At 34.0% G+C, this 18,989-nt stretch overlaps 1 protein-coding gene across 1 annotated transcript in view; it reads left to right on the plus strand.

The window, feature by feature from the left end:
* The window catches only part of SCAF11 (SR-related CTD associated factor 11), a 71,933-nt gene that overhangs the window by 20,328 nt on the left and 32,616 nt on the right, over nucleotides 1-18,989 (plus strand). Inside the window, exons 2-3 of the mRNA XM_007463830.1 lie at nucleotides 8,525-8,606; nucleotides 10,733-10,890. Coding sequence (XP_007463892.1) covers nucleotides 8,546-8,606; nucleotides 10,733-10,890 — 219 coding nt within the window. The 5' untranslated portion in view covers nucleotides 8,525-8,545. The remainder of the gene's footprint in view (nucleotides 1-8,524; nucleotides 8,607-10,732; nucleotides 10,891-18,989) is intronic.

Consider the following 18,989-nt stretch of genomic DNA (forward strand, 5'->3'; position numbering starts at 1 on the left):
GCGCCACCAGGGAAGCCAAAGAGTTTATTTTTAACTAAAAAAATTTGATGTTGAAAAAATATGTAACTTGTGATCATGAGTAGAGAGAAATTGGTGTGTTGAAGGGCAAACACTTTATTAAAGATCTGTAAATTATTTTTTTTAATTCATTACATTCAGTTAGATATTAACATACTCAGATCATTGTATGAAAATGTACTATGTTATAGAATTTGAAGAAAGAGAAAAGATACTTTTCTCCACCTGTATGTCTAAACATTAGTCTGAAAAGCTTTTTCTGGGGATAAAACTTTGTTGTGTGGGATCAGGTACAGTGTGTGTTTCATGTTTACCTAATGGTCACTCCCATAAAGGAAGTGTAAAATAGTCAGAATCACCTTACCTGTTTGCATATATCCTTCGTTGGTTTTTAAAATTAAAGTCCTCACTATCATGTTTAAGTTGACAGTGCCATTTTTGAGTCCTTTAAGGATGGAAATGCTATAATGGTACAGAATAGTTGGGTGGGGGTAGAAAAATACATTTTAAATCTATTTGGTCTTCATTGGGAAGCCTTTTTTTACAAAGGCATTTGTTGCAAGGATACATCGGTGCTCACTGTGTGCTATAATATCCTGTGCTTACCACCATTACAGCATCTGCTATACCCTTGTTATTGATTTTTGTTTTTGTTTTTATTAGGTGTGTCAGTGCTTAAGGTCTAGTGGTACCTAGAAAATATGGAGCACTGACTAAAAATAAATAAGTAAATAGAAAATATGGAGCACTGACTAAATATTTAATAAATAGAGAGAGAGAGAGAGGGAGGGAGGGAGGGAGAGAGAAAGAGAAAGAGAAGGAGAGAAAGAGGCAGGCTGTAGAAATGTGGGGAGTCCGGTGTGGGGCCGGTTGAAAAAGAAGAGAAAAAAAAAAAGTGATTACTGGCTAAGGATACTAAAATTTGGAGTTCAGGAAATGATTGAAATACTAGTAATTGAATTTCTGGGCTCTTTAAATATCTTTTTGTATATCTTTTTCTAAATTGCTTTCTTAGGTGGTAAGCCTAAGTGTATTTGTTGGGGTAGATTTTCTTCTCATTCTCCATTACTCTGTTTTCAGTCGGTTTTTCTCCTATATGCTGAAATGTGTCTTCTTGTGCTTCTCCCTCCCTGAACAAAATGTTTTCATTATTGTTTGCTTCCAGTTACATATGTGTGTCTTCATATCTGCAGGCATATAGTCACTCTGTCGAAATGTTTTATGTTCTAGATAAACTATACTCACATCTGGGGCCCGCTGTAATAAGTACTTCTTTATAGTTTGCTAGTCTCCTTCTGTACCCAAATTAAATTAAGGGAGCAGCCAGGTGAAAATGAAATGAAATAGGACTAATTTTCATAATTCCCTCCCCAGAAAAGTTTGATGGAAAACCGATTACCTGACTGCTCGACCTGAAGCATCTTAAGGGCAAGAAGCCTTGTAAATATTTGTATACTTATTAAAAACTAAATGACACTCTTAGGTACCACCTAGGAAGTTGTGGTTGGAGCTTCACTTAAACATGACCTCTTCTTTTTTGCTGGAGTTGCCATATGTTACGGCATTTAGTGTTTTATCTCCTATATCTATATAAAGTAGAAAATAGGATACAAAGATCCTAGGGCTATTTACTTTGTGAGTCCTAGATTTTGTGTCTTGCTTCAACATTTTTATTTCCAGATAAACAGGAATCTTGATAAATATTATCAATGTAGAATAAAGAACTTATTTATCTTTGTGTAAGTTCTGTTTGAAGAACTATTAGACAATTTAAATTTTGTAAACATTTTACTCATATTCTTTCTATATGTGGATATTCTTTGAGTTACAGGAGTTTTTAAAATTTGTACACTTGTTAATAATGAAAATCTAAGAGTCATACAGATTTATCAGTTTTAATCCTGTGATATACGTAAAATCCGTTTGGGGTGGGGAGGTATTCATGTGTTTGTGCCTGTGTGTTTGTTGTTGAGTACTTTGTGCTAGTCTGAACACTTTAAATGGATTATGAGATTATGTAACTTGATTTTCATAATGACTGAAATGCTTACTGTTTTATCTCCATTTTATAGATGAGGAAACAGGCTTAAAGAAATCATACTACTAGTAAGTGTCAGACTAGTTAATGTTTGAACCCAGGCATTTTTTTTCTAAAACCAGTGCTAAAGGGACATTCCTATCTATACTGAAGAGTGCTGGTAGTAAAGCTCCAGCACCAAACTTGAAGGCAAAGGATATTCTAAACAAAAACTTGTCAAAATAGCCCACTTGAAGCAAACGAGTCTACTTGCAAAGTGTGGTAAGAGTGTTATATGGTGGAAATCAGGTAGGAAAAAAAATTAGAGGGACCATTCTGCAAGGGATTTAAAAATTAACAGTGACATATTAGAAGCAGGAGGCAGTTGATTATGTAGCAAAGAAGTTCGAAAGGAAATAACTATTAAGCTGAAGGAGGTAATTGCCTTAACCTTACTCTGAAGCGAACAAGTGGAAAGCACTAGGGCAAATCTCCATGATAGTTGAAGCCAGATTGATAAAATAAATGTAGATAAATCAACAAAACCACATAGCCTTCAGGGAATTTTTAAAGAAACTCAAGGACACCATTGCAGAACCATTGACTCAGATGTGTAATGAGAAGCTCTTGTGCTATAGTACAGGTTGAATACAAATGTAAATAGATGCCTATACTTAGGAAAGCTTGAGGGGCCCTCTGCAGTGAAAGACTGAGCCACATCTCCAAACTAGGCAGCCTTCTATAGTCTTTAATAGGGTTGGCAAACGTTTTCTGAAAAGGACCAGGTTGTAATTATTTTAGGCTTTGCCAAGTATACAGTTTCTGTAGTAACTATTCAACTTTGCCATTGTAGTGCAAAAGCAGCCATAGGCATATATAAAGGAATGAGCATGGCTGTTCTTCAACAAAACTTTATTTACAGAAACAGCCAGTTTTTTGACCGCTGGCCTATAATAATGGATCGAATTCCACCCCCCACCCCCACTGCCACCCCGACATCACTAACAAATAGCCTTGCTTATGGTTTCTTAAAGGGAAAATAAAAATAACATTCTTAGAGGTAGTATCAAATTTTTGAGTAGTTGATTGGCAGGCACTTAATGGTTTTAAGACTGGGATTGGGATGGAAGATGTGCATTAATAGTAATGGTTAACATTTGAATGCTTTTTATTGCTAGACTGTCATAAGCACAGGTATGCTTATGACAAAAATTACAATTTTTTTTTTTTAATTCTCAGGTAGTTAGGATAATGGGGTAAGATGGTGTGGTATGAATTTCCCCAAATGAAGAATTACACTCAATTATAGATCATAGAGGGGCATAATATGATTCTAAAATCAGCTAAGTTTGGAAGTTGGCTTTACTGTACATATGAATCTTGCACAAATCTTGATAAAGTGCAGATTCTTATTCACTAGTCTAGGGTGGTGCCTGAGGTATCTTTGTAGCAAGTTCCCAAGTGACATTGATACTGTCCTGAGTAAATACCAAGTGGAATAGTAACCTGTGACTATCGGAATATTTTTAAAAGTATTCTTCTATCTCAGCAATTCCATCATTCTAGTTACTCAAATCAAAATACTGTGGAATAATCCTGGAATCTTGCTCTAACACATATGCCACATTTAGTCTGTCAGCAGATCCTGATGGCTGTATTTTGAAAACTGCTGGAATCTGAGCACTTTTCATCAACCTTGCTACTACTTTAGTACAAGCCACTGTCATCTCCCCCTCTAGATTATTGCAGTAGTCTGCTTGCTGGCCTCTGCTTTTCCCTTTGCTGCCTCCTCTGCCTTAAACCCCTTACTGGCGTATCACACTCAAAGAAGCCAGTGTATTTACCTTAGCCTATAAGTTGTTACCTGACACCTGAAGAAAAGCACCAGAACTAAAACAAATGTTAATGTAGGCTGAGTGGGACGTTTTCCTTTTGTTCTTGACATTCTATCTACTTTTATTAAGGTAGACTGTGATTGAATTAACCTTTTAAAATTAACTCTAGTCCTGACTCAAATTTCCAATTTTTAACCTACTAAAACCTTTAAATTATTCTTGTATGTGTTAGTTTCTTATTTTCTCCTTGGGTTTTGAATCAAAGTATGGGCCTTTGCATTTCTCCTTATTTAATCTAATACAGAATTTTCCTAGTACCTACCTTTAATGTAGAAACTCACATGTGTACGTTATTTAACAAACTAATAGAAAAACTACTTCATGTGCACATGGAAGAATCGTAACTGATGAAATTGGGGGTTTCTTGTGCCTAGATATTAAAATATATTTGAATACTTCATTGCAATCACTTGTCTTGCATCAATTCAAGAACAAATTCTAAGAGTTGATTTAAAAAAAAATTTTACTTCATAAATTTGTTCCCCTTGACTAACAAATTAATTTCCTTTCCTCTGTTTCTCATTTTATCTCTTGTAATCACCATTTTCCTAGTCCCCTAGGCCAAAATGATCTTTTACTCCTTCCTTTGTATTTATTTAGTCGCCAAATGTCAGAAATTCTTCAGCTCTTTAAAATTTCTTTCTTTTTTATTCACTTCTTAGCCAATTACTCTAGCTATGCAAACATCTCTGCTTCCATTCTCTCCCCTCTATAATCCATTCTGTGTTTTGCAGAAGATTCATTTACATTGCTTATATCTTGTCGGTCTTCCTGAGAAGAATCTATAGGATTGACTCTAAACCTCTCAGTCAGTCATTAGAGATCTGTCTGTAATCTAGCCCTACTTGATTTATATTGCTCTACTTATTACTCATTACCCTCACTATAATCTTTCAGATGAACTTCTTGGCTTACATGCCCATTCCTTCTCAGTATATACACAGTTGCTCTTTCACCCACTGACTTGTTTTTTTTTTTTTTAACATCTTTATTGGAGTGTACTTGCTTTACAATGGCGTGTTAGTTTCTGCTTTATAACAAAGTGAATCACTTATACATATACATATATTCCCCATATCTTTTCCCTCTCATGTCTCCCTCCCTCCCACCCTCCCTATCCCACCCCTCTAGGTGGTCACAAAGCACCGAGCTGATCTCCCTGTGCTATGCAGCTGCTTCCCACTAGCTATCTGTTTTACATTTGGTAGTGTATATGTCTATGCCACGCTCTCACTTTGTCCCAGCTTACCCTTCCCCCTCCCCCTATCCTCAAGTCCATTCACTAGTAGGTCTGCGTCTGTATTCCTGTCTTGCCCCTAGGTTCTTCATGACCATTTATTTTGTTTGTTTTTTAGATTCCATATATATGTGTTAGCATACGGTATTTGTTTTTCTCTTTCTGACTTACTTCACTCTGTATGACAGACTCTAGGTCCATCCACCTCACTGCAAATAACTCAGTTTCGTTTCTTTTTATGGCTGAGTAATATTCCATTGTATATATGTGCCACATCTTCTTTATCCATTCATTTGTTTATGGACACTTAGGTTGCTTCCATGTCCTGGCTATTGTAAATAGTGCTGCAATGAACATTGTGGTACATGACTCTTTTTGAATTATGGTTTTCTCAGGGTATATGCCCAGTAGTGGGATTGCTGGGTTGTATGGTAGTTCTATTTTTAGTTTTTTAAAGAACCTCCATACTGTTCTCCATAGTGGCTATATCAATTTACATTCCCATCAACAGTACAAGAGGGTTCCCTTTTCTCCACACCCTCTCCAGCAATTATTGTTTGTAGATTTTTTGATGATGGCCATTCTGACCAGTGTGAGATGATATCTCAGGGTTTTGATTTGCATTTCTCTAATGATTAATGATGTTGAGCATTCTATCATGGGTTTGTTGGCAATCTGTATATCTTCTTTGGAGAAATGTCTATTTAGGTCTTCTGCCCATTTTTGAATTGGGTTGTTTGTTTTTTGATATTGAGCTGCTTGTAAATTTTGGAGATTAATCCTTTGTCTGTTGCTTCATTTGCAAATATCTTCTCCCATTCTGAGGGCTGTCTTTTCATCTTGTTTATGCTTTGCTTTGCTGTGCAAAAGCTTTTAAGTTTCATTAGGTCCCATTTGTTTATTTTTGTTTTTATTCCCATTTCTCTAGGAGGTGAGTCAAAAAGGATCTTGCTGTGATTTATGTCATAGAGTGTTCTGCCTGTGTTTTCCTCTAAGAGTTTGATAGTGTCTGGCCTTACATTTAGGTCTTTAATCCATTTTGAGTTTATTTTTGTGTATGGTATTAGGGAGTGTTCTAGTTTCATTCTATTACATGTAGCTGTCCAGTTTTCCCAGCACCACTTATTGAAGAGGCTGTCCTTTCTCCACTGTAACTTCCTGCCTCCTTTGTCAAAGATAAGGTGACCATATGTGCGTGGGTTTATCTCTGGGCTTTCTATCCTGTTTCATTGATCTGTATTTCTGTTTTTGTGCCAGTACCATACTGTCTTGATTACTATAGCTTTGTAGTGTAGTCTTAAGTCAGGGAGCCTGATTCCTCCAGCTCCATTTTTCTTTCTCAAGATTGCTTTGGCTATTCGGGGTCTTTTGTGTTTCCATACAAATTGTGAAATGTTTTGTTCTGGTTCTGTGAAAAATGCCATTGGTAGTTTGACTGGGATTTCATTGAATCTGTAGATTGCTTTGGGTAGTAGAGTCATTTACACAATGTTGATTCTTCCAATCCAAGAACATGGTATATCTCTCCATCTGCTTATATCATCTTTAATTTCATCAGTCTCTTATAATTTTCTGCATATAGGTATTTTGTCTCCTTAGATAGGTTTACTCCTAGATATTTTATTCTTTTTATTGCAATGGTAAATGAGAGTGTTTTCTTAATTTCACTTTCAGATTTTTCATCACTAGTGTATAGGAATGCAAGAGATTTCTGTGCATTAATTTTGTATCCTGCTACTTTACCAAATTCATTGATTAAGTCTAGTAGTATTCTGGTAGCATCTTTAGGATTCTCTATGTATAGTATCATGTTATCTGCAAACAGCTGACAGTTTTACTTCTTCTTTTCCAATTTGGATTCATTCTATTTCTTTTTCTTCTTGATTGCTGTGACTAAAACTTCCAAAACTATGTTGATTAATAGTGGTGAGAGTGGGCAACCTTGTCTTGTTCCTGATCTTAGTGGAAATGGTTTCAGTTTTTCACCATTGAGGATGATGTTGGCTGTGGGTTTGTCATATATGGCCTTTATTATGTTGAGGAAAGTTCCCTCCATGCCTCCTTGCTGGAGAATTTTTGTCATAAATCGGTGTGGAATTTTGTCGAAAGCTTTCTCTGCATCTATTGAGATGATCGTATGGTTTTTCTCCCTCAGTTTGTTAATATGGTTGATCACATTGATTGATTTGCGTATCTTGAAGAATCCTTGCATTCCTGGGATAAACCCCACTTGATCATGGTGTATGATCCTTTTAATGTGCTGTTGGATTCTGTTTGCTAGTATTTTGTTGAGGATTTTTTCATCTATGTTCATCAGTGATATTGGCCTGTAGTTTTCTTTCTTTGTGACATCTTTGTCTGGTTTTGGTATCAGGGTGATGGTGGCTTTGTAGAATTGAGTTTGGGAGTGTTCCTCCCTCTGCTATGTTTTGGAAGAGTTTGAGAAGGATAGGTGTTAGCTCTTCTCTAAATGTTTGATAGAATTTGCCTGTGAAGCCTTCTGGTCCTGGGCTTTTGTTTGTTGGAAGATTTTTTTGTTTTTTTGCGTTACACGGGCCTCTCACTGTTGTGGCCTCTCCCATTGTGGAGCACAGGCTCCGGACATGCAGACTCAGTGGCCATGGCTCACGGGCCCAGCCGCTCTGCAGCATGTTGGGATCTTCCCGGACTGGGGCACGAACCCGTGTCCGCTGCATGGGCAGGCGGACTCTCAACCACTGCGCCAACAGGGAAGCCCTTTTGGAAGATTTTTAATCACAGTTTCAATTTCAGTGCTTGTGATCGGTCTGTTCATATTTTTTGTTTCTTCCTGGTTCAGTCTCGGAAGATTGTGCATTTCTAAGAATGTGTCCATTTCTTCCAGGTTGTCCATTTTATTGGCATATAGTTGCTTGTAGTAATCTCTCATGATCCTTTGTATTTCTGTAGTGTCGGTTGTTACACCCACTGACTCTTATTTGTCAGATTGGCCTAGCTAAATGCCTTTTTATTCCTTCATACTGTTTTGCTCCTTAAATGTGTTAAGCTCCTTAACATATATAACCTGTCAACTTCAATGAAAGCTTCAGTCCAAATGGATCTCTTTTCTCTAAGCTCCGATTGTATTTATGTCTGTACCAAAAAATTTATCATTAGTCTTTGTTGTTTAATACTTATATAAGACTTCTCCTTTCAGTAAGACAGTGCTTGGTGGCAAGGACTATAAAAGTGTACTGGATTATCCAAAAAATTTACTGGCTTTGTTTGTATTGTGTTCTTTTATGTGTAAAATAATTTCTTACAGTTTTTTTTTTAAAAATATATATAATATTGGGACAAGGCAAACATAAAAATTCTCTATTATAATTCATCCTATAGGAAACCCTTTTTCAAGGAGAAATGAAGAAGAAAACTGTATATACCCTAAATGTGGGAGATCAGGACTATGAAGATATGGAAGGTAACTTAAGTTTTATAAAGCTTGCGTGTTGAAAGCAAAAGTTAGTGTTTCCATACTGTTTGTTAACAAGGAATTTTTTGTATTTACATATTTTTGTTGTTCTTAAACTGTGAAATAAGCTGCCTAAATAAGAAGTACACACCTTTTTTTTCCTCTTCTCATGTCTTATTTTTGATCAGTCAGTTTTTAGTTCATTGAGCTCTGCTCTTTTTCTTAAGTTTTGCTCCCTACTGATTCAGTAATGACATTTTTCTGTTTGTTTTTATTATTACTGTCCTTGGTTTTTTCTCCATTCCCTTCTTCCTGAAAAAAATCTCAAGTTCCTTTGGTGAAAGTCTGTTGGTGGTAAACTTAAGTTTTTGTATTTATTTTATCCTCTTCAAAACTATTGAAAGATGTACAATTCTGGATTGATTTTTTTTTTTTTTTGGTCTCTTAGCACTTTGAAGATACTATTTAGCTATGTTCTAGTTTTCTTACTAGCTGTCAAGGAATGTCTTTTCAACCTAATTGTCATTCCCTTGTAGAAGATCTGTCTTTTCCCTCTTTTTGCTTTTAAGATCTTGTTTTCATCTTTGATATTGTACAGTTTTGCTACTTTGTTTCTAAACATGGATTATTTTTATTACTCCTGTTTAGTACACCTTGTGTGTCCTTTATCTGTTGGATCATGTTTTTGTTGTATCATTTCCCAGCCATTACTGCTTCAACTATTGCCTGCCCTTTAGTCTCTTCTTCTGAACTTCAATTAATATGTTAGACTTTGTTCTGACCTCATTTCCCAACTTCTGTTTTTATATCTCCTTGTCTGTCTTTTACAGTCTAGGTAGTTTCTTCAGTTCTTCCAGTTCACAAATATTTTTTTCTTCTGGGTCTAATTGCTGTTCAGTTATTTTATGTAGTATTTGAAAGTTCTCATATTTGAAGCCAGTGGGCATCTAAATAAATTTATAATAAATAAATATAATACAAAAATATAAAAATAAATCTAAACACATTCTTGTTTCTGCTGATTCTTGCTCAAGGCAACGTATTTTCTTCTGTTTGGTAAAGTTTGATTATGAGCTCATATTTGACCCGTTTAATCTGTGGAATCCTGAGGGCCTAAATTAGGGATGCTTTCCTTCAGAGGATTTGTATGTATTTGCTTTTTTCTGAACCCGTGCTGGGACCACTTTAACCCCATTTGAGGGTCTTGGCTTAAAACTGGAATCTCCTAGGATCAGTTTCCCTACCTGGATTGGTCCTAAGGTTAGTCTCCAGATCTGAACATGTGTTTCCAGGGCAATGTCAGCTTTTCCATTTGCTTGGCGTATACTGGTCACATTTCAGCTGACCATTTCTGTATTTTTGTTTTGTTTTATGTTGAATCTTGGAGTTTTTTTTACTTTTGAGCCAGCACTGCTTATTTCTTGTGTGTTGGTTACATTGCTGGTAGGTGTTTAAATTAGTACAAACCCTAAGGGGTATAATTTGTCAGTATCTATTCATAATACAAATGTATGTACACGTTGGTCTAACAATTCCATTTTTAAGAATTTATCCTGTAGGTACACTATTAAAAATGGGAAATGAAAAGTTTTTCATTTCAGCATTGTTTGTAATAGCCCAAGTTTGAAAACAGGTGAATGTCCCATCCATAGGTTGAAACAACAAAAAACACAGACTGCTGTGTGTAGTGTTCTAGCATTTGTGTGAAGAAGGAGGTTTGAAAGAATATATATTAGGATTTGCTTGTCTCTGTGCCTTCTATCTTGTCTCTGGAAGAACACAAAACAAACAACAGTTGTTACTTGTTGCATTGGGTGAAACTAGATGGATGGGAGTAGATTTGCTTGGGAGATTTGTCACTATAACCTTTTTTTACTTTTAAAAATTTGAACTATGTGATTATTACCTATTTTAAAATTAATTCATGAAAAATTCTTTTCACTCCTTCCTTAAATTATAAATCAGTAAATGTTGGGGTTATTGTGCTCAAGGAGTTTGTTTCTTATAGTGTATCTAAGATCTAATTACTTTGTAGAAGGAGGGCCTTTTAGAGTATCTAGTCCATCTTACTACCACAAACATAAGTCATTTGGTCTGGAGAAATTGAAAGCATATATCATTGCTTTACTTTATAGGTGAAGAAAACAAAGATAATACTGCTACCACTGGTCTGTTGTACAGTGAAGCTGATAGATGTCCAATATGTCTCAGTTGCCTGTTAGAGAAGGAAATTGGTTTTCCAGAAAGCTGTAATCATGTCTTCTGCTTGACCTGTATTCTTAAATGGGCAGAGGTGAGTCTAAGTATTAAATATTATTGTATTTTAGTTCCCTAGCATGATTTCATTCCACCTAGTCTAAAGACTTGATACTGCCTTTCATAAATTATTTCATAGTAATGTGTTTCCTTCCACTTAGGACAAACATATCTGTATTGCTCAAATTTTGTTAGTATATTCCCTTCTAAATTTTTTATATTCAGCTTTTTGTTCTTTTATGATTAAAAAATTTTAAATGCATACCATTAAAAAAAAACGTGGGGATAATGGATTAAGTATTTTTTTCTTGTAGAAATGCAGTAATTCATCTTCAGTGTACTTGACCCTCTTGTCATTTTATCTATTTACTACTAATAATAACACCTTCTCTCTGCTTTGTGTTTTATATTTTTCAGAGAATTTTTACATAGATTATTAAATTTCTTCCTTATATCAGCCTGTGGGATAACCAGAACAGATATAACAGTGTCTTTCCATTTTGCAGATGTGGAAACTTGGATTTTGTGTTCTATAACTTGGCCAAGGTCTCATAGCTTAAGAGACAGAAATAAATTTACAACTGCATTTTCTAGTTCCTGTGTTTCATTTATTTTGAACTAATTTCAAAGTTAGAGATATTATTGAGGTTCTTCATAGATAGTTAATGATTAAGAAACAGGAAAATTTGGGACTTTTAATGTATTATGTTGATTCATTTTGGGTCAAGTAGATCACGGTACTGTATATTGAATATTCATTATGAGCCCCATTGTTAGAAATTGTGAAATAAAAATTTATCATACTGCTCATGCTATATTCTCTGAGTTAGTACTTTGTCAGTGTGTAAAAATTAGTAAAGAAGATAAATCTTAAAAATGTTTTTAACATTAGCTGCATTCAAATTCTTTGTTGTCCTTATGCATATTGTAATTAATTGTCTATTACATAACTGGGGTTTTCAAAGTTCCGTGTCTAACTTATATTTCATCAATAGTATGAAAAAGAGAACATAACTGTGTACTGACTCTATGGCCAAGTTCTGGGAGGGGGAAGGAAAAGATTTGTTATACCAATTGAGTTAATAATAGTATACTTGGAAACAGTTCTAATTAGATAAAAGTCTAAACTGGTTTTTGGCAAGAAAGGACTAAGGATAGGTGAAGATGTATTCTGGGAAAAAATATTTTGAGTTTAATTTAATTATTTAATATAATTTTAAATCTCTGTGTTTGCAGGAGCATTGACTAATGAAATAAGAATGCATATTTTTCTTTGCCACCCAACTAATGATTTCATCTGTGTTGAATTTAGTGCACCGTGGTTTGCTTTGTGATTAGATATCTTAAAAATAGAGGAGATTTTGCTTCCAATAGAGAATTACTGGATGGCTAGAAGGCTTCAATTCAGTGCTTTTTGTGAGATTGCATTCAGTGACCACATAATTGGGAGGTTCAACAACCATGATTTGAGTATATGTTTTTCTCTGAGGATTAGAATGTGTAAAACAGGCTTGATTCGTCATCCTTCATTACACTACATGCATCTTTGATACAACCATTAGCTTTATCATGGTGTACAAGTTCAGGTGTCTCTAGGGTAAGTATCTAGAAGTGATTGTAGACTATGTACATACTCAGCTCCACTAGATAGTGCTAAACTTGTCCATGTTAACTATTGTTGAATATTTTTAAGTTAAAAATACTTGATAACATACATAGTATTGCAGTCAGCACTTTTCTTGCATGTAATATTTTTCTTCTTTTGTGTTACTTCTTTGGATATAAACATTTTGTTGAAGCCAAATTGCTTCTAAAAGAAAATACTTATCGGCTGTACTGCCATACATTGTGATGGGCAGTGGGGGAGTTGAGGTATTGTTTCAACAAAACTAGTTAACCTTGAAAGCAGAGAATAAACAGAATATTCTGAATTATTTCATTGTCCCTAGTGGGGATAGCAGACATCAGTTAAATAAACCATTAAGTTGAGCAGTAACAAGAACACAATCTACTAATAAAATGTTCATTATAGGGCTTCCCTGGTGGCGCAGTGGTTGAGAGTCCGCCTGCCGATGCAGGGGACACGGGTTCGTGCCCTGGTCTGGGAAGATCCCACATGCCGCGGAGCGGCTGGGCCCGTGAGCCATGGCCGCTTAGCCTGCGTGTCCAGAGCCTGTGTTCCACAACGGGAGAGGCCACAACAGTGAGAGGCCCGCTTACCGCAAAAAAAAAAACAAAACACAAAAAAATGTTCATTTTAAATAATAAATGATTACTGGTTAACAAAATCATTTAGGCTTTGAACTAGATTTTCAGTTTGAATCTTTTATTGGTATGATAAAAATTAGATATGTTTTGAAGTGTATAATTGCTTTGACAAATAGAAGCAGATTTCATATTCACTAGTGTTTTTATTCATGGCCATTAGTTATTAAGATCTCTCTTCTCATTTTCCTCAGCCTCCTTCTGTTTTGAAAAAGAGGCATGTAGTTTACTTTGGATTTCAGGATTAGGAAAGAGCATCTGTATTCAGACTCTGCTCACTGGCCCGGCCTTGTGCTAAGGCTTTCTTTTAAATTCTTTCGTTTAAATTACTATGTTAATGTTTATTTGAAATTCAAGGCATCAATCCTGAACTCTTAAGTTGTTTCTAAATACTTCAAGAGCCTGAAATTAAAATAATATTTTAAAATTGATGCATAGTTTTAAATTTTACTAATGTTCACTTTTAGTAGGGAGTTAGAAATCAAAAGTGAGATTTACAGTGGTTGGAAATTTACATAATAAGAAAAAAGTACAAAATGTATTCAGGATCACCTTCCTAGTCTTATGTGTCTTTCAGAAATTCTGCTGAGCTATCTGACATTTATTGTCAGGGTTTATTAAAGTTTGATTCAGAATAGGTATCAAGAACCAAGAAGGACTCATTTATTTACTTTCACCTTAATATTTTAATCATTGAAGAAATTCTCCATAAGAAACAAGTAAAGTATTTAATAGTCTAGTATATTTGTTTTGGACACATTCCTGAAATTTCTCATGTTCTTAAAATATCTATATCCAGAGTCACAATCAGTTTCAGTCTCTTCCAGTTCTAAAATTTTGGTTCTTTGGTTATTTAAAACAAAAGCCATGTAAGGACTAATTAAGTAACTGAATTTAGTCTCTAGATATTTCATAGAATCTACTTACCCAGGGCAGAAAGATTCAGAATAATGGAAGCTGGTGGTCTTCATGGCCCATAGCCTAATTGCCTCCCATTAGGGACACTATAACAAATTGAAATTAAACATGTCCATTCTGTGTTTAGTTTCAAGAAATTCACAGATGCTAAGCCTGTTGGTTTATAAAATAAAAATGATGATGTAGAAATAAAATATTGATCTAAACAAAGACAGTAATTGACACTTAGGAAAGTTGAAGTCTTGTTAATTTAAATCATCAGTATTAGAACTGAGAATCTGGAGCTAAAGAAGGCCTTTAACCTGATGAAATATGTATAGAACCAATACACTAAAGTTTATCAGCCACTTAGAAAGTTAATTATTTTATCTATAATGTGAGGAAAAATACAGTCTAAACATATTGAGGGCATTTAGTTTACACATAAGTTTAATCTTGATTGTCTGAGTTTGCACATTTTAAAGTAGATAATGAGAAAGGTGAAGGCTAGGGATGTTTGACACATGGCCATAGCATTGACAGCCAATCATAATTATGATTCTCAATAGACAGTAGGGTAACCTACACACACACTAAGAAAATAAGATTTATGATTTGGCAGGTTGCCAACAAGTGGTTACAGTTTTGACCCTTGAAAGGGTTAAAGTTTGAGGACTTGGAGACATTTCATGTTTGAAGTGGTTAAGAGTTTTTACTCTATTTAAAGGAACATGCAATATATGTGATTAGGAGGTTTTTGATATTCACTGGGATTCTTTTCTCTTTTAAGTAATGTAAATATTTCCCTTATTTTTAAAGTAATTTTTTAAAATGTGATTAACTTTCCTACTATAAGCAAATTATCCTCCCTCAACTTATTTCTCTCAGTCCTCCATTTTATATCAAATGCTGACAGCTTCAGTTTGAGAAAGTAAGGTTAATGAAATCAAAATTGCACAGTTGGCAAAGGTACGTGTTCTCTCATGAGACTAGAAATGAAGAGAGTCTTACTGTGGTGATGTACGGTTCTTGAAGAAGTCAGACAACAGTGTTCAATGCAGACAGGTGAGGAGTATGTTTTTGGATTAATAGTACATACCCCAAAAATCAAAATGTGACCCGTTGACTTATATCTTGACTACTGATATGTTTTATATACAGATGTTCCCTTATGCAGTGAGTAGAAACTTATACATCATTCTAGTGATTAGATTATTGTTTGGTAACATAATTCAGCAAAGTTTTATTGCCTGGATTTTCCCAACAGTTTTTCCTAAGATGTAAATTTTTTCTTTATTCCTGAACTAAACCAAACCTCTCTGTTATGTACTTCTTTGTGAACAATAATGCAAGCATATCTGTGGAGCACTACTGTTAGTCCTTATCTTTATAATCTATAAAGTGTTGTCAAATACATTAATTCATTTAATTATTACAACTTGTGTGATAGGTGATTCAGAGCTGTCTATCTTCATCCTTAAAGTAGATTAGAGAGGTTGCTAGTTCTGACTCCTCCAGAACTTGAATTTGTGACTAATTATTCCAAATTCCTAGTTGTTTTCATTCTGTATTGATCCTTTGGTAAAACCTTTGGTAGAGCAAAGAATATTTTTATATTGTGAATGCTCATTACCTAAAGCATATATATAATAGGTTTTCATTTAATATTCTATTTTTACCAGTTGGGTAAATTAATGCGTATTTCTGTATAGTCTAATTTTAAATGTCAGAATTTGTAAAGTGATTTATACAGATAGTTTATGGGATTTTCTGTTTTTATGCTAGAAAACGAAAGTCTTAACTATTAAATGTCAAAAGAAAAGAAAGGTTAAAAGTAATTCTACCCAACTGTTGTAATAATTTTTCAGAATATGAAAGAGTTCCTTTTGAGTAGTTGGATAAAAAGTTTTCTTGCTGTTAATTTTATTACTGACAGCCATTTGCCCTGTAGGGATACATTTCCTGAAAGCTATCTTGAAAGAACTGGTTAAATGTGATAGGACTGTCTTGAAAGAACTGGTTAAATGTGATAGTGTACATGTAGGCCGACTACAGGTGAGCACTTCTTTAGAGGTGCAGACGAGGTATCTTGGGACCATCAAGAAGAAAGGATAGGTCCTAGTGAATGGCTTTAAAATAAGCGGCAACCTCTAATGGTATGCATTCCTAAATCATCTTTATTTGATTTTGAACTGCAGTTTTATATAATGTGCTCTATTTATTAGTAAGAGAGATAAATGTTCTAGAGATTCCCATGAACAGACAAACCTACCTAAAACATAGGTACTGAGATTTAGTCTTTAAGCACTTACCTTTAACACTTGCTTCTCTCTCTCTAGGAGGGGCTATCGGTAGGCAGCCTTTGTGATTGAGGATAGAGCAGCAGCAGGAAGCAAGAAATATTAGAAATCAAGAATCCTGAATTCCCAAATAAGGAAGGTTTCCTGTTCTTACATTTAAATATGGGTTTATCTGAGCTGGGAATTTACAACGCTTCAGAATACTAGGGTATGTTTTACTGAAATCATTAGGAAGATTATTTTTTCTATCGAAATTGCCTCCTTAACTGATATAACCTCAGTACAGAGCATTCACAGTAAAATGAATGCTCTTTTTTTTAATACACATTACATTGTAAAGTAGTGATCAAATTCTGTTAATTTTGTAGCTGTATCACAAAGTTGAATGATGATATTGGATTACTTTGACTATGAAACTAATTAAATTAGATACTTGAAAAATTATGGAAATAAAAGTCATTGTCAATTTAAATAGGTGAATAATTGAAGCGTATTTTTGTTGTATATAAGAACTCAAAATGGTGAATAACCAAAGGGTATTTATTTTTGTTGTATACAAGGAAAATAAAATTTGGGATAATTTTCTTTAAAACTAAAAATATATTTTAAAGAAGAATTAAGTATATTAGCTGAAATTTTTCAACATTAGTTTTAAATGTGAATTTTTTAAACCACACAACTTAAAAACTAAATTAGTTATTTTAGTGACACAAACTCTGGAAACTAAGATTAAAATATCTTTGAGATTTTCTGAATGGGTATCTGCTGGATTATAAGGATGAAGATTCCTTAGGAATGCTTTAAAATTAGGCCAATGCAAACCATTTTCTAAAACCTTTTTTTTTTCAACTTTCTTATTAAAGCTGTTTGATCATCATGTGATATATAATTTTATGCTTTAGTACCTACTGATGACGGTGTCTTTGAACTTTGGCTAATATGCTAATGTAAAGTAGCCTTATTTTTCTTACATTATACATTAACAAAAAATGAAAGATCCACTTAGTTTTTAAAAATCTGTTTTGATTTCTTTTTCATTAAGTTCTTTAGTCACTATTAATTTATTGAGGTATGCTGTGAAGACTTAACTCAGGATAACTGAATTTCTTTTCTGTTTCCCCTTTGAAACGCTTTGCTAAACTGTTTTAAGGTCAGAAATGGATATCATCATTTCTCAGTAGCCATAGCAAAGATATTTTGTCTACTATAGGTAGCTTATTTTCTGACCTATGCTTTTTTTTTTTAATCTGAGGAGGATAACCTGCTTTTAAGAAATTTTTCTGATGGTAAGCCTGATCCAAAGAAAATCTATTAACTTATTTTCTAGTGTTAACTAGATTATTTTTAGGAAATGTAAGTATATACAGATTATCGTAATAGATAGCAGTAGTTTTCCGACTACTATTTTTTATTTGTTTTCTTTCTTTTTGTTTTTGAAATAGCAGTGGAACCCTTTCTCCACATGAAACCGTAGACAAATCCATGCCAATTATAGTTAAGGAAAAAAGAACAAAACCAAAATCTTACTCAGAACCCTAATACCTGTAACAGATCAAAATGGAACGGCTCAGGTTAAAACTCTTGTCAGTTTGAACGTGGGAAAGGGAAGAGTGCCATTTAGCTGATGTCAACAGAGGAAATTTAATAAAGAAGAAAACGGGATTATGTAATTTCAGAGTTTTTGAAAGGTTCAATGCATCTGATATAGAATAAATTTCTTTAACACAGTGGCTTTCTTTGGATCTTCGTAAGGGTTACAACTTGAAATAGATATTAAAAAATGGAATAGTTTAATTTCCATATATGTCATGTACTTTGAAAATTCCAACAAGAAAAATCACTAAGAATTCAGTCTCTCACATGTATATGTACATCATATTGTGAGTTATCTTTTTGTTAGTGAACCAAGCTTTTTTATTGTTAGTGCTATAAAGCTAGTTAATATTTAGAAGACTTTACACAGTACTTAGTATATGCCATTAATTACTGTGAAAACCTCAGATTATTATTATCCCCATTTTCACAAATGAGACAAAGGAAGGCTGTGTAATTTGCTCAAGGTTATACACAGGACAAGTTATAAAAATAGACAGTAAATCCAGAGCCCTTACACATGTCTTAATAGTTTTTAAAAAAACATTGAAGGAAACACATTTTATTATTGTTTTATCTTTTTTTTTCAAAGATTTTTTTTTTAATGTGGACCATTTTTAAAGTCTTTATTGAATTTGTTACAGTATTGCTTCTGTTTTGGTTTTATGGCCACGAGGCATATGGGATCTTAGCTCCCTGACCAGGGATCAAACCCATATCCCCTGTATTGGAAGGCGAAATCTTAACCACTGGACTGCCAGGGAAGTCCCTGTTTTATCTTTTTAATGAATTTTATCTAAATTTACCTTTAAAATAGAAATACAAATACATTTTGAAACTTTAGTAAAAATAAATACTTGAAAGTTTCCACTTTAAAGTATTCTTTTGAATTAAATGTTTTAATATAACCTCTAGTCTAAGAAATTTCATGCAGTAAATGGTAATATAAACAACAATCACATAGTTATGATGTTGAGTTCTTTGAACTAGAATTGCTATTTGTAATGCATTATTAAAAAGCTGTGGACAGCTTTGTTGCTACTTGTAGCAAAGCTTTTTAAGGTCAAATTTTCTGTAGGGA

Source organism: Lipotes vexillifer, unplaced genomic scaffold (assembly GCF_000442215.2).
Source record: "Lipotes vexillifer unplaced genomic scaffold, Lipotes_vexillifer_v1.1 scaffold1587, whole genome shotgun sequence".
NCBI lineage: Eukaryota > Metazoa > Chordata > Mammalia > Artiodactyla > Lipotidae > Lipotes > Lipotes vexillifer.